General features: G+C 45.6%; 2 protein-coding genes across 5 annotated transcripts in view; one reads left to right on the top strand and one right to left on the bottom strand.

Moving 5' to 3' along the window:
• Positions 1 to 8,281, bottom strand: part of SAP30BP (SAP30 binding protein) — a 32,404-nt gene extending 24,123 nt beyond the window's left edge. Inside the window, exons 1-3 of one of the 4 annotated variants that reach the window (XM_050908323.1) lie at positions 8,114 to 8,281; positions 7,838 to 7,947; positions 4,096 to 4,143 (exon numbers count right to left, since the gene is read on the bottom strand). In XM_050908323.1, the coding sequence (XP_050764280.1) occupies positions 4,096 to 4,143; positions 7,838 to 7,947; positions 8,114 to 8,228 (273 nt within the window). In that variant the 5' untranslated portion in view covers positions 8,229 to 8,281. The remainder of the gene's footprint in view (positions 1 to 4,095; positions 4,144 to 7,837; positions 7,948 to 8,113) is intronic. The other 3 variants (XM_050908324.1, XM_050908325.1, XM_050908326.1) reach the window with 3 other exon arrangements.
• Positions 8,282 to 8,568: 287 nt separating this feature from the next.
• Positions 8,569 to 14,088, top strand: part of RECQL5 (RecQ like helicase 5) — a 40,064-nt gene continuing 34,544 nt past the window's right edge. The window contains exons 1-5 of the mRNA XM_050908661.1: positions 8,569 to 8,596; positions 8,909 to 9,121; positions 10,390 to 10,511; positions 12,352 to 12,870; positions 13,596 to 13,701. Of these exons, the coding sequence (XP_050764618.1) occupies positions 8,569 to 8,596; positions 8,909 to 9,121; positions 10,390 to 10,511; positions 12,352 to 12,870; positions 13,596 to 13,701 (988 nt within the window). The remainder of the gene's footprint in view (positions 8,597 to 8,908; positions 9,122 to 10,389; positions 10,512 to 12,351; positions 12,871 to 13,595; positions 13,702 to 14,088) is intronic.

Raw genomic sequence — 14,088 nt, 5'->3', positions numbered from 1 at the left:
GGCATTCACTTGCCAAGGGAGCGGCAATATTTATCAGCTTTCCTGCACTGGCTAGTCCTGATACCACAATCAAAGCTCGAGAGTTAATGATTTCCCCCTGTGACAACTCCAGCGAGCCAAGCTGCAGGGCTGGGCTCTGTCCTTGATCAACACTTGCAACCTGTTAGTCATCCAGCCCTACAATATGAAGTATAGAACCCCTCAGGTGAGACTTGGAACACAAGGTCAGTATTTCATTTAAGGTTCGTTTTCATTCTTCCTGCAGGGCTGGTCCATTTAGTGAGCTCTGAAGGCTTGTATCTTGTTACTGCATCAAGGCTATAACCATAGCCAGCTGCTGGCAAGAGCCCAAGCAACTTGCACTCACTGCACAGCCCGTTAACCCTTGTCATTCCAAACCAACACTGCCAGCAAAACACCAAAGTTCAGACCCATTTCCACAATGTCCTTTGTTTTGTACCCACAGCTCCACCATCTGAGGAAAGGACACAAAGAACTCATCCAGGCTGTGGGATTCCATCTTTTTAACACCACGCCTTTGCCAATAGCTTCTGTTGACCATTTCTTTTCCCTTCTAAGCAGAAGGCTTTGCTTCTGAAGTGCTTTTAAGGCAGGTGCTTGCTTATAATTGGTGACTGCTCACATAAAAGCAAGGACCCCTAAAGTGACTTTGGTCACTAACAAACATGTCCTGTTCCAGAGCCTGAGCACATCCATCCAGAGTGAAATTTGGAAGAGCAATTAGTTTTACCTAGATTTGAATCTCCAGCTTTCCATGAGTGCCTGAAGCACTTCAAAATGCAGTTACAGGATGCGACATATCTGACTTTGCTACTTAAAGAGGAGGATTCTGCTTTTTGCTGCAAGCACACAGTGTTCAGGACTGGTTCACAGGTGTTCAGTAACCATGAATCCTATGGGCCAGAAGTCTGCTCTGGAAGAACACTTTCAGGTGACTGATGAAGCTTAAATATTCTTCTAGTCCTAGCACACCCTTTCCCCCAAAGAGGTGTATAGAAAAGCCTCCACCTATCTCTCTGAGGGTAGACAGAAAACAGCAGTTTGACATCACAGTGTTTGAACCTGAAAGGCTTATTGTGACTTGCCACTCAGCAGAAAAAACACAGGAAAGCTGCAGTCCCATCTAGCCCTTTATATTGACTTCACGTCTAGTGAGGAACAAGGGCTGTACAGACAGACAGATGCACTGTCACCAAGATCAACAAGGGCATACTCCCTGGAACTAAGATAAAAACCTGAATAAATATAAACACCATAGGTGGGGTAGAAAAATCTCCCCCCAGTGGGGCTATTTAGGCAGGCTCCAAATTCCACTCTCCCTGTCATCACTTTACCAGACAGTTTTTACATCATCCCCCACTTTCAGACTCCTCAGTCTATACCCACAACTGACACGAACTGAACCTCCTGGAGATTTTGCGTCTGCTACTATCCAAGTGCAGAACGAGGCCAAATCACAGGACGCACCAGCAACAAGGGAACTCCTTCTCCACACAGCCTGGCTCAAGGGTCCTGGTCAATTATTCAGGATATAATCTCAAAGTAGTTCATTCATCATATGTACAAAGAGGCAAAACTCCAGAAAAAAATGCTGAATGTATATTCAAGGCTTGAAATGACCACAATTAACTGATGAAGTGCAATAGTTTTATCTCATTCATGCATTTTAAAGGATTTACCTTCTGTGTACAGTCAGATTCAGACCCTGGAAAAGCCCTAGCCATATATAAAGGGCCTGTGATACCTATTTAAACATGTTTCCAGGTCTGTGCTGTCTTACAATGAAACTGATAGAGCAAGAACAACTACAGCATTCAGCTGGCACAAAACAAAGTTATCCAAAAGTGTTAGAAAGTTATAATCAAGTGCCTCATTTTTTGCTGCACTCTGGATTTACAGTAACTACAACTCTTACTCACTAGTTGTCATAGATACTGCAAGCTCAAAACAACGAGGAAGAATGAGAACACTGCCACTTGGTGGAAAAGGGGGATAGGAAACATTTGCAGCTGCTCCAAGTAAAACTACTTGGATGTTCCATCTCCCCCCATCCCGAGTGAATTTCTTAACAGCATGGCTAGTACAACTCCACCAGTGCCCCACAGAATACCATACAGCAACATGTCTGCTCTATTACCAGCACAGCACTGGGCTGCCTTGCAGTATGCTGCGTAGCAAAGGTGTGCTTCCACCTCTCCTCCAAGTGCCAGCTGGCTATTTAGCTAGAATTCAAAAAAAACCCCAAAAGCCCAGAGGAGGCTATTGCCTTTTTCACTTATGTATGAAGACATCTATTAAGGATGACACGGACGTCTGAAACTGCTGAAGTTCAGATTTGCCTCCTTGCTAATCTTCTCAAATCCTCACCTTTCATGCCATGCTAGGATGGCAGGAATTACATTTTACCTTCCCTTTTTTCTTTTTTTAAGTTTTACTTTAATTTACATTTTCAGTTCTTGCAGAGTTCCTACTGCAGAGTGTACCCAAGATACCAAATGCTTTTAATACATTCAGTGTTGCTTGCTTCCCCACTAAAGGTGACACACTGCTCCATGGCCATGTGTAGCTCTTCTTCAGAAGGGCAAAATGCACTTGGACAGTAGCACATAGAACTCACTGAAATCAAGAGGCTTTTTTAAACAAGCCAACATGAAATGTCAGCAACATATTAAAGCAGTAGCCACATAATTCAGTGGTAAGATTTCTGTAATGCATCATTACTCAGACAAGAGCTACTATAGTCTGATTTTGTTCCTTCTCTTTGCCAGATCTTTTCTCCATTGCCCTGAAGTACTAGAGCCCTTTCAGAGGAGACAGAAATGCATACAATTGCAACAGGACCCTACTACAAAGGTTGTGGTGATGTACGCCAAATTTCTCTTTTAAGGAAAACCCATCTATTCTTCTTTCACAGTACGCATTTGAATCCAGCAGTTTTCACAGAAACATCTTGCTAGCATGCTTACCAGCCACAATGGCACAAATTTAGAAGTAGAAAAAGGATAAGAGTGAAAGATTACCTTTTCCTCTCTTCCAAAAAAAGGTAATTTATTTTTCTTGCGACAAGGAAAGGAGACAATACATTCCATTTCCAAGTGCCTCCTACCTGTATGCCAAAGGCGTTAATGATATTTCACACGCTGATGCAAGAGACTTCAGCTGCAGTACAGCTGCCAAGATTTTCAACTGTGTATCATTATCAAAGCCCTATGCTAATTCAAATGCTCTACAGAATTTCAGTTTGCAGCACAGTCCTCTGGTTTCCTTCGCAGAGTTTAGAGACTGCCTGCATCCTTGAGGAAGCTACTCGATAAAATAAAGGCCCTTGCAATTGTCATTCACTCAGTATCCCACAAGACTGCTTATATTGCATGGGGGATTGAACTAGTGTAGAAATTTGAGCACAATTCTCTACGAAGTTTCAAATGGATTTGGTCTTTTGTCTGTCTTCCAGCTTTTAGCCTGATGTATGTTCCTATGTGCTGGTAAACACCTGTTGTTCAGCAGAAACAAGATGTAATCCCAAGAAAAAGACGACTTCAACTATTTATGATAGCTGTCATCTGGGGATCTTATTTCACTTTTTAAATTTTAAATACAACCTTTACAACACAGCTTCATTCAGAAGGACGGAAAGAGAGCTGGAGACAACTGAATTGATTTGGACATGTTTCATGACCTCTAGGAGCATACGATCATTTACTCATTAAGTTTTTCTAAACGAAGAAAGTATTCCAACTAACACTGGTGATAAGAGAATTCTGTACTGAATACTACATCTCCCAGATCACTGCAAAATAGGTGAGATGCTGTCAGAAAAGGTACCTCAGATCTGATGCAGAAGATGACTAAGTTCATGAATGCAGGTCTTGATCATGACTCAGCCCGTAGCCTAACTGGTTAACTACCTTTGGCAGAAGCCAGAACTAAAGTCAAAAACACACGTTACAGCTACAAAAAGGAAAGTATGAAGCTAGCTACGGAAGATCACAAACGAACACCAAGCCATGCTGTTAAGACTTATTCCTCTTGTACTGAACTTCCCCCCCACCACCATACCACACTTCCAAATACCTTTAGGTCATCAGCCTCAGGTTTTTCAGTCTCTGAATCGTCATCTTCCTACAAGACAAGAATTTACAGGATTAAGCTTAAAGAGCAGGCTTGGCAAGTAACTGCACTTACAGCAAAGGGCTTGCATTCAGCAGCCCAGCAGTAGTCCAAGACCCTTTCCACGGAAGTTATTTTTGCCCCACCCACTCATGACAAGAAAACAAGTCCTACAGTCAGGGAAAGAAGTGTTTGTTTGGGTTTGTTTTTTTTTAGGCAAAAGCATCACTCAGTAGCAGATGTCCCCCGCAAAACTCATGCAGCTCCTGAATGCTCGGAACTAGACAATAAGAAGCAACAGAACTGGGAAAAAAGCATTTGTCATTTGGTAATTCTGTCTCTTCCAGTTGGCAGAGGGGCTTTTTGCATTTGCCCCCATTTAGCAGTACTTACAGAAAAAGCAGCATTTGCAAGACCTATTATACTCCCAAGCATACATCAGCAACACACACAGGACACACAGTTGGCCTGCCATCCAACCAAACATGCAGGCTTGGTGAGGGTCTGGCCTAGCACCAAGTTCCAAAGATCCGGTGATGCCAGCTGACACCGCATCTTTCTTATTTGTGTAGTGCTGTCGCAGCCTTGTTTGCGGATGACGTGAACTTGCACAGAAGGGAACCACTGATAAATTTCACTATTTTACTTAACAGACTCCATTCAATTTTTATTTCTACCCAGAAATAAACCAAAGAACTGGGTAAATTTCTGCCCTGTGAGAGCTTAAAATACTGAACTCAGCCTCATGTAAAATTCTACACCGCATGAGAAGTAAGCTCCAGCTTTGGTCCCAACTGGTAGGTAAGCCTACTGTTCAACTGCCCTATGAGCTACTTCACTGGGGATCCTAGAGTTACCTATGTTTCTAGACATAAATACATACTCTGGGTTGAAAACAAGTTTGAGGAGCAGAAAGTGTTTTTCATGCTCACACAGCAGAATGGTTTTTCCTCCAAACTTCACCACAAATTTAAACTTTGGCCCCAAAACAAGAACTTGGTGTTTCAGCTTCCAAAAGAAAAACAGAAAAGTAGTGAGATGATTACATGCAACTGAAAGGAAGAGTTTACAACGAAATGCCCACCTCAGAGTATTAGCACACGAGCAAGTTCTGGCAAGGCAAGCTAGAGAATGACCATACAATAATGTCAGTAAGTTTTAATTGCCTGAATTAACATGCATATCCCACAGAAGTGGGACATCAAACTCCTTCACTTCAGCTACTCTCCAGCTTACCTTTCTGAAACATGCACATATGCCAATAATTCGGTCTTAACTGTCAAAGTTTAATAACGGTAAGTTTGCAACTAGAAAAGAACCATAGTACCAAGTAACTTGGTGTTTATCACAAATGAGATTCCTCTCCCCTCCTGTCCTGGTTTCGGCTGGCACAGAGTTAATTTTCTTCTTAGTAGCTGGTACAGGGCTGTGTTTTGGATTTAGTGTGAGAATGATGTTGATAACACACTGATGTTTTAGTTGTTGCTAAGTAGCGCTTATCTTAAGTCAAGGACTTTCCAGTTTCCCGTGCTCTGCCAGCAAGCAGGTGTGCAAGAAGCTGGGAGGGAGCACGGCCGGGGCAGCTGACCTGAACTAGCCAAAGGGGTATTCCATACCATGGAACGTCATGCCCGGTATAGAAACAGGGGGGAGTTGGCCGGGAGCGGCGGATTGCTGCTTGGGCATCTGTCAGCGGGTGGTGAGCAATTGCATTGTGCATCCCTTGTCTTTTCTTGGGTGTTATTTCTTTTTTTTTGTTATATTCATTTTCATTACAATTATTATTATATTATTCTTAGTTAGTAGTGTGTTTCATTTTACTTTAGTTATTAAACTGTTCTTATCTCAACCCATGAGTTTTACTTTCCCCCCCCCCCCCCCCCTCCCCACCCCACTGGGAGGGGGAAGCGGCTGCGTGGTGCTTAGCTGTTGGCTGGGGTTAAACCACGACACCTCCACAGTCCCACCTATATTATAAAGATAAAAGTCATTTTCAACAAAGCAACAACGGATTGAATCATTCATGTTATAGACAGGTAACTGAAACAGCTCCCAAAACCTCCTAACCTAGCAGGGGACATCTCTGAAAAAACATGAGCAAACAAAGAAGCATTACTGAGAACTGCCTTTGAAAAGACAGAAGCTTTTCAGTCACTGTTAAGGTAGATAATACAAGCACAGAGTTGTTTAGATAAAAGCCCAGGACAACTTGAGTCCAACTCGCACTGCTTTCTAAAAACAACTCATAATCAATATAAGCTACTAGCACAAGCAATATCAAGGTAGCTCTCAATTCTGGTCAAAGAATATTTAATACAAAAACCAAGCATTGCTCTCCTGCAACAAGACTGGAGAGAAGGCACCCTGTGTAACCTGCGCACATCTGTACAGTAACTGCAAATATATGCAAGACCTACTGGCTGACACCAGAGTGACTCAATCGATTGCCATTACTTGACGGCAAGTTGTACTTCCCAGATGATGCACTGAATCCGCTGCAATCTGCACTGAAAATTGTGCATGCAATAAAGGCTACTCCATTCACCCGCCCGTTTGTCAATGCAAACTAAGCACAGCTCATCTTGACAGGCATCTGGATCACACCTACCACTTTCTTTAAACTAAAGAGATCTCATTGAAGGAGGGTCTAGAAGTTTTGGATATGAAAAGAAGAATCACTACAGCAGTAAAGAAGCGTCATTACTTTGCTTAGCCAGAGGCCAGGAGCAGACCCTGAATGCTACTGCTTGCACCTTCTCCAGTTAGCAACAGAACAAAACCAAAAGCGAGAGCAAGAGACAGACAAATTTCTTGTCTGCCACTTGGGAAAACAGATGGCAGAAACAGTGAGTGCCTCATAAGAGACTGATCTAATGCACACAAAGTCGACTTCAATGAGGAAAGGTTATAGTACCATAGCCCTATTTCTGTCCTCTACTGAATAGCCAAAACACTAGAACAGGGACAAGATAACATATTCTTAATGTGGTGGTAAGCAAAAGGTTGAGGAGAAAGAAAGGAGACAAGAACCTCACTCCCCAGTCCCCCAAAACTTATCATTTTGCTCTTACAGACACATGACAGAACTATATATCCTTTTGTGTATTACAGCTGCACTCATAGGCAGTGAGCTACATGCCCTGTCTCACAACACATCAATTATGTCAATATTTAGGTGATGTTATACACATGCCATGCACCTATGACAAACAAAAGCCACTCACGCCTAGACAGGACACTGTTACATCAGGGTAGCCTGATGTAGTGAGTGTGTTGAGTTATACACAAAAGAATAATTTAAGACACCACAGAACTTTATTCTTTTTAATCCTCCAGCTGACCATGCAACAGTGTGTTCCTTTTATGAGATTCTCATATATGTCAACAACACTTAAAGAATAATTTTCGTCTAGTGAGGCTGTTGACTTGTACCAGCCTTTTTCCCATAAGAGTCAAACAGCATCAACACAGTTAGTAACAAATAACACGAGCTGCACCAAGCTGCTGATGGGTTTTAAGGCAAATGCTTTGTACTTGAAAACAAAGTGAATAGAAGTATTTGGAGAGTGCTGAAACCCACACCAGGAGTCAGATATTCCAGGTTCCATCATGGGTTGCCAACTCAGGGACTTTCTTTGGAGAGAGAAAAGCCTCCGCAACGCGTGAAAGGGGTCAGGGCAAGCTCTTGGAGCAGAGAGGTACTTACTGACTGCCTGCTGTTCTCATCATCCTCTTCTTCGTACCCATCCTCGTCCCCATCCAGGCGGGTGAAGTCGTCATCTCCGTACCCAACTGAGACCAGGCCTCCTTTCTCTCCTAAGGAGGAAAAGAAAAGGAAAACCATGAGAAAAGGGGAGGTAGCAACGAGCGAGGCCCTCCTCTCACAGAGGGGAAGGCGGCGGGCCGGGGACGGCCGCGCGGGGGTTCCCCCACGCGGCCGTCCCCGGCCCGCCGCCTTCCCCGGCCCCCTCCCTGCCCTCACCTGTAGCCGTTCCCCCATCGCTTCCCGCCGTCCCGGCCTCGCTGTCCGACTCCGGGTCCGAATCTTCAGCATAAACCGCCAAGGAGGAGAGAACGCTCCTCTTCGCCGCCGCCATCTTCCGCCTGCGCCGCGGCGGATTTCCGGCGCGCGGAGATGACGCGCGCAGCGCAGTCGCCATAACAACACCGCCCTTCTTCTTCCGCCTTAAGTGGGCTCACGTTAAAGCAGGAGAGCTCCGGCGTCCGCGCACTGCGAGAGAAGAAAGCCCCTCAGCGAGGCGGAGCAGGGTTTCTATGGGGGAGGGAGAGGAGGGATAAAAGGTGCGCGGCCTGTTTATAGTGGGGGCTGGCCCTTTAAGAGCTGCTTCTGACGTCATCGCGCGGCGCCGCGACAGCACCTGCCGAACCCTGACCAAGTGCGAGAGGGTGGGGGTCGGGGCTGGGGCGAGGAGGGGTATGGCCGTGACGGGGGGCGGGACGGGACGTGAGGCGGCGGAAGGACACAGCCCGGCCTGGGGAGGGGGGGGTGTGGGTGAGAAGGACCCCGTCTCACCCCCCCCATGTCGGGGTGCGGGCGGGTTTGGGGTGCAGCGAGGTTCCCCCCCCACCGCTGTGGCCCCCCTCAGCCCCCCAGCTGTGCCCGGCCCGTGCCCCATGGGGAGGCTACAACGGGGGTCTGTCCCAGAATAAACGATACTGGGGTCCCCTCCAGTGAGGAGGCCTGGATAGCATCCCTGGGGGAGGGCCTGAAAAAAGAGGGGAGCCTGGCAGGGCAGCCATGGGGGAGGTCGCACAGGTGGCAAAGAGACGGGGCAGGCCTCGGCCAGAGGAGGGTGGTGGTGGTCGGGTTTAGCATCGGTTCCTGTCACTGTTCACAGCTTCTCTAAGATGAGCAGCAAGGCTCCCCTGGGCCTGGAAGGCAGGGTCCAGAAAACACTGCAAAAGGTCTTCGGGTTTGAGTCCTTCAAGACTTCCCTGCAGGAAAGCGCGACCATGGCTGTGGCAAGAGGTGAGGCTCAGCTTCGGAAAGATGTGAAACACGTCTGGTTTTCCATCTTCCTGTGAGGGTGATACTGCAGGAGTTGGTATCACGCCTGTTTTGAGGTGACACATCACCTGGACTAAGCAGGACCACGCGGCCCTCCAAGGCCTCCTCTGCTCTGAGATCATTTCAGTGGCATAGGAGCACGAGCATGTGCTGCACACAAGCTCTCTGAGCACGGCTTTGCCCTACCTGTTCTCCTTTGCATTTGTTTTGTAACACCACTATTGCATCAACTAGGAAATAGGAAGTGTTAAAGGGTGGTATTGTTGGTATCTCCTCTGGAGGCATCTGCCAGCATGTTTATGGTCAGATGAGGTCAAAACTGTTTACATTTCTACATTTTCAGAGTAAACCTGTCCTTGCGTTAGAGGTGATACCAGTAGAAGACTCAATCTCCTGGCATCGTTTATATCTGTTCTCTGAATCATGTGGCCATTATCAGAAACACGATTTTGCTGGCATTAACATATCCACCAACATTCCGCTGTTGGTTGGGCAGGCAGCTCACGCGTACAAGCTGCCAACCGTTAGCTCCCCTGGCAAGTCTCACAATGCGAATCAGAACAGTGTCAAACTCAGCACTCAGGATATAGTTACAGTTTTCAGGTATCGCCAGCAGCTCTGCAGATGTGCTATTGACAACAGACTGGCCAAAAGCGGTGTTCTGCCAGCAGCCTGTCTCTGCCTACTAACATTGCATGCACTGGCATTGCCCTGACTTGAAGTGGATACTGCTCGGTGCAGTGACAGTTAACTAACTGCATGATATTATCTACGTGGTTGAGATTTCCAACCCTTATTTCTTATGAGGTACGTTTCTGGGATAAGCTTTCAGAGGATGTGGTAAAGATCTGTCATGGGGCTGGTAATTTGGTAACTGGAGGTCTGTAAGATGAGTGAAAGCAGCTCGTCTGGAAGAGAATTAGCATGAATAACTTGTTTAACTTCTCTTTATCTTGGTTTCTGTGTATCTTCTGGTACTTCTGTAAGGCTGTTTCTAAATGTTTACAAAGCAATCAGAGATTCTTTGAAGGAAACCATTGCAGGCATGCAAAGTATTGCTGTGCTTTTAGAACCTAAAATGAAGTGTCTTTTGTTGGTATGCCACGCGGTACACGCACACATATGCTGTTTCTCACAGATTACAAGCCTGTCTGCCCACCCCTCCAGTCAGAGCCCTGGGAACTCCCCACCACTCAGTAGCCTTGAGCTTTCTTCTGTTGTCTTTGCAGGAGAGAAGGATGTCTTTGTATGCATGCCCACAGGGGCAGGGAAATCCTTGTGCTACCAGCTTCCTGCAGTTCTGGCAGTGGGCATCACCATTGTCATTTCACCTCTGATTGCACTGATTCAGGTAACTGTCTCCTGTTAGCTGTGGAAAAGCAGTCAGTGAAGGGGGTCGGGAGACGCTGGAGGCAGAGCTGCTTCTTGTCTTTCTGTCTACGAGTCTCTGCTGTTGGCCTGCCTCTGGATTCTCATCTTGATGTCTCAGTGTGTTTTCCTTACCCTGGTGATAGGTGAAGAGACTGCAGCTTAGCTGTGGAGCAGAGTAACTGTGGTATGATACTATGCAGTTCTCTAAAAGGAGGTTTTTCTTCTTTAATAATAACCTGGTGGTTTTTGTAACTGAGCCTTTCTCCATTTTCTCCAGTTATCTTTTACTGCCAGTGTGCTATACAGAAGGAGCAAAGTAGAGTACCTCAAATGGACCAAACTGGATCTTTCTGCAGAAGAAAACCGCCATTTGACCTATAAAGTAATAACTCTGGGAATGATGAAGCTGCCTTTGAAGGCATAATTTGTTCTGCGTCAAAATGTCTTTTTGTTGCGGTCAGTCTTTCTGTCACGGGAAGAAGCTGGTTTAGCAGAGCTGCTCCTTGAGCACTTTCATCTGTGAGACCTTTTTTTTCCTGTATTTTGCCTTTTCTACCGTTTCATCACCTGTTGGGAGAAACACCTCCCTAAAAGAGCAGCTGGAGCATTGCTTAGACTTCTGTAAAGCATCTGATTAACATTGCATGATATCTGGTGTTGTAGGCTGCTGTTTTGGTTTTCGTTGTGTGGTTTTTTTAACTACTTTACAATCTTAATATAATACATTTTAAGAATTAAGAGCAGGCTTGGTGATACATCTAAAGGTGTTATAAATAGTGAATTTGTTCCAAGTGAGAGGATTTCTAATTAAGCTCCAGCACAGGCAATATTTTATCAGTGAAATGGAGGTTTAAAAAGTTACAGCTGTAAGATTTGCAGGGGAAGCAGAATGTGTCAAGAGTGACAAACAGGTTGAGATGGGCTCAGTGAGTCTTAGCGAACAGAGCTGGAGTGAACCTTCAGAGGTCTTCTCATCAAGCCCTGAGATAGGGTGGCTATGCCTGAAATGATCACGATGTATTTCAGTGTAGCCAAACTTCAAGAGCTTTGTCTGTGTAGTTTATTATAGGGAAGGCTGAGAGTTGACTTTGTGAACAGAAAACAGTGGATATTAAATCAATCACTGAAACCAGTTATTAAGTGAAATAATGAGATATCCATTTTTCAGGACTATTCATATCTTCTGAAATGTTATGTGCTAGTCAAGTGCAAGTGAACAGCTCAGGGTAGGGATAGGGAGGTGAATTTGTATGCCCAGTGTTTATCTGGATGTGATGCCATGTTTTCTTCTTGGTTTTCATGGCATGATTCTCATCCAGACTTGGTTCTGTTGCAGTGGCGATTTGCATGATTCTTGTATTTTGTCCTATCTCAGCTGTGTTTATAACATCCTTTAGCTATTTTGGAATGAAATGCACTCTGTTATTGTAGGGTGGTGGTATTCATTTTCCATCTGTGACAACTTCATAGTGTAAATCCTGAGACGCGTTGGTGGCTTGTTTCAGCTCACTGTGGCTATGATGAGTTATTTTGCACAGATCCCTGCTGGTGTTCCCTAGCAGAAAAAAGACTGTCTTAAAGTGAATGGATGGACAAAAATACAGTTGGATGTTAGAGCTGGACAGATATGCTCACAGTTGAAGATAAAGGCATCTAGAGTTGAAGTTCTAAATACCCAGACTGTATGTTGTCCTGAGACTCGATCCTGGAGGTGGAAGTTGGGGCCTCACCTGGATCTCCCTAGTAGTCTTTCTTGGTGATGGTCACACTCTTTATTTCCATTTGCTTTTCATTTAATTTTAATTTCGTATTTACTCTAGGATCAAGTGGATCACTTGCTGGCTCTGAAGATCAAAGCCTGCTCTCTGAACTCCAAGCTTTCTGCCCAGGAAAAGAAGACCATCCTGGCTGACTTAGCAAGTGAGAAGCCCCAAGTAAAGCTCCTGTACATCACCCCAGAGATGGCAGCCGCCTCTTCCTTCCAGCCTACGCTGAACTCTCTGGTGTCCCGAAACCTCTTGTCTTACCTGATAATCGATGAAGCGCACTGCGTCTCCCAGTGGGGACACGATTTCCGACCTGACTACCTACGGCTGGGCACCTTGCGCACTCGCATTCCCAATACACCATGTGTTGCCTTGACTGCCACTGCCACTAAGCAGGTCCAGGAGGACATTGTGGCAGCGCTTAAGCTAAAGCAGCCGCTTTCCACATTTAAGACTCCTTGCTTCAGATCTAACTTGTTCTATGATGTGCAGTTCAAAGAGCTCTTGACTGATCCATACACCAACTTGAAGGATTTCTGTCTGAAGGCGCTTGAAGTGAAGAACACCACTGGGGTAGGTTTTACATTTGGGGAAGAAGGCTAAACTGAACAACATCTACCTTAATGGTCACTGACCTGCCAGTGGTTGGTAGGGTCTGTGGCAGGGAAGGAGGAGGTCCCTGGAAGGAAAGTGCTCACATATGTGTTTTAGTTCCTCTAAAAGTGCTCACGTATGGTTTTTAGTTCCTCTAAAATAGGTAGGATGTGAAGGCTGTGTTCCTTTCAGAGGTGTCCTCAGAAAGGGGTTGGTCTAAAAGAAAATGGGTTAGGAATATGCGACTAGCATTTCTGTCTTGGTTTGTCATGTCCCAGGAGGTCATTGTATGTTTGATTGTGTTCTGCTCTTCTAGTGTGGTGAGGGTGAACAGAAGCATTTGGAGTGTTGTACTGAATTTCCTGCTCTAAGACTAATTCCCAAAATAACTGTCAGCAACTCAGTTATAGCCTCTGCACCTGAGTTTATCTGTAAGGTGGAGGGAGACTGCTTCTTGCCTTGTGCCCACTGGGAGAGGATTGGGGGACCATATTTGGTCTATATTAGGCCTTGCAGGACTTGTAAGGAAACTCTCTTCATGTCTGATTTACTTTTGTGCTGCAACAGTATCTTTCAGTTGCTGGGGAATCAGCTTGGAGAAGAGATGAGCTTTAGGCATCCCTCCTGTCTCCACCATACTAATGATTGCAGCTTTGTTGATTGGCTTCCGACAGCGTCATGGACTTTCTCTCCTGTCTGCCCAGGTGTACTCTGGTTGTGGCATTGTGTACTGCAGGATGAGGGATGTGTGTGACCAGCTGGCTATTGAATTGAGCTACCGAGGAGTGAAAGCCAAGGCTTATCACGCAGGTATTGGAAGCCGCATCTGCATCTCTCGGTAGCTGTAGAACTGAACTGTACCACCTTTAAGGCCTGGGTTGGGGCTACCTAGAAAACAGCTTTCTAGGCATGGTCTGCAATGTGTCTGATGCTCACGCATCAGGTCTGTGAGGTAAGCGCGGGGCCTTCAACAGAATGGCATTCCCTTCACTCCAGAACTGTTGGTTTTGTTGGATCTTGCATGGCCTAAATATAACAACTGCTTTTATCCCAGGAGGGTTCTAAATTTTTCTCTTTGGAATAGAAACAGCTGCTGCTGACTTCTGCTTGATCGCAGGCCAATTTAAACATGGGCAGAGAGGAGTGTGTACATCAGTCTGTTTTAGTGAGGGGGTTGGCTTGCAATGGGGGAATGGA

Source organism: Gymnogyps californianus, chromosome 19 (genome assembly GCF_018139145.2).
Source record: "Gymnogyps californianus isolate 813 chromosome 19, ASM1813914v2, whole genome shotgun sequence".
Classification (NCBI taxonomy): Eukaryota; Metazoa; Chordata; class Aves; order Accipitriformes; family Cathartidae; genus Gymnogyps; species Gymnogyps californianus.
This window is presented reverse-complemented; position numbering and strand designations above follow the sequence as displayed.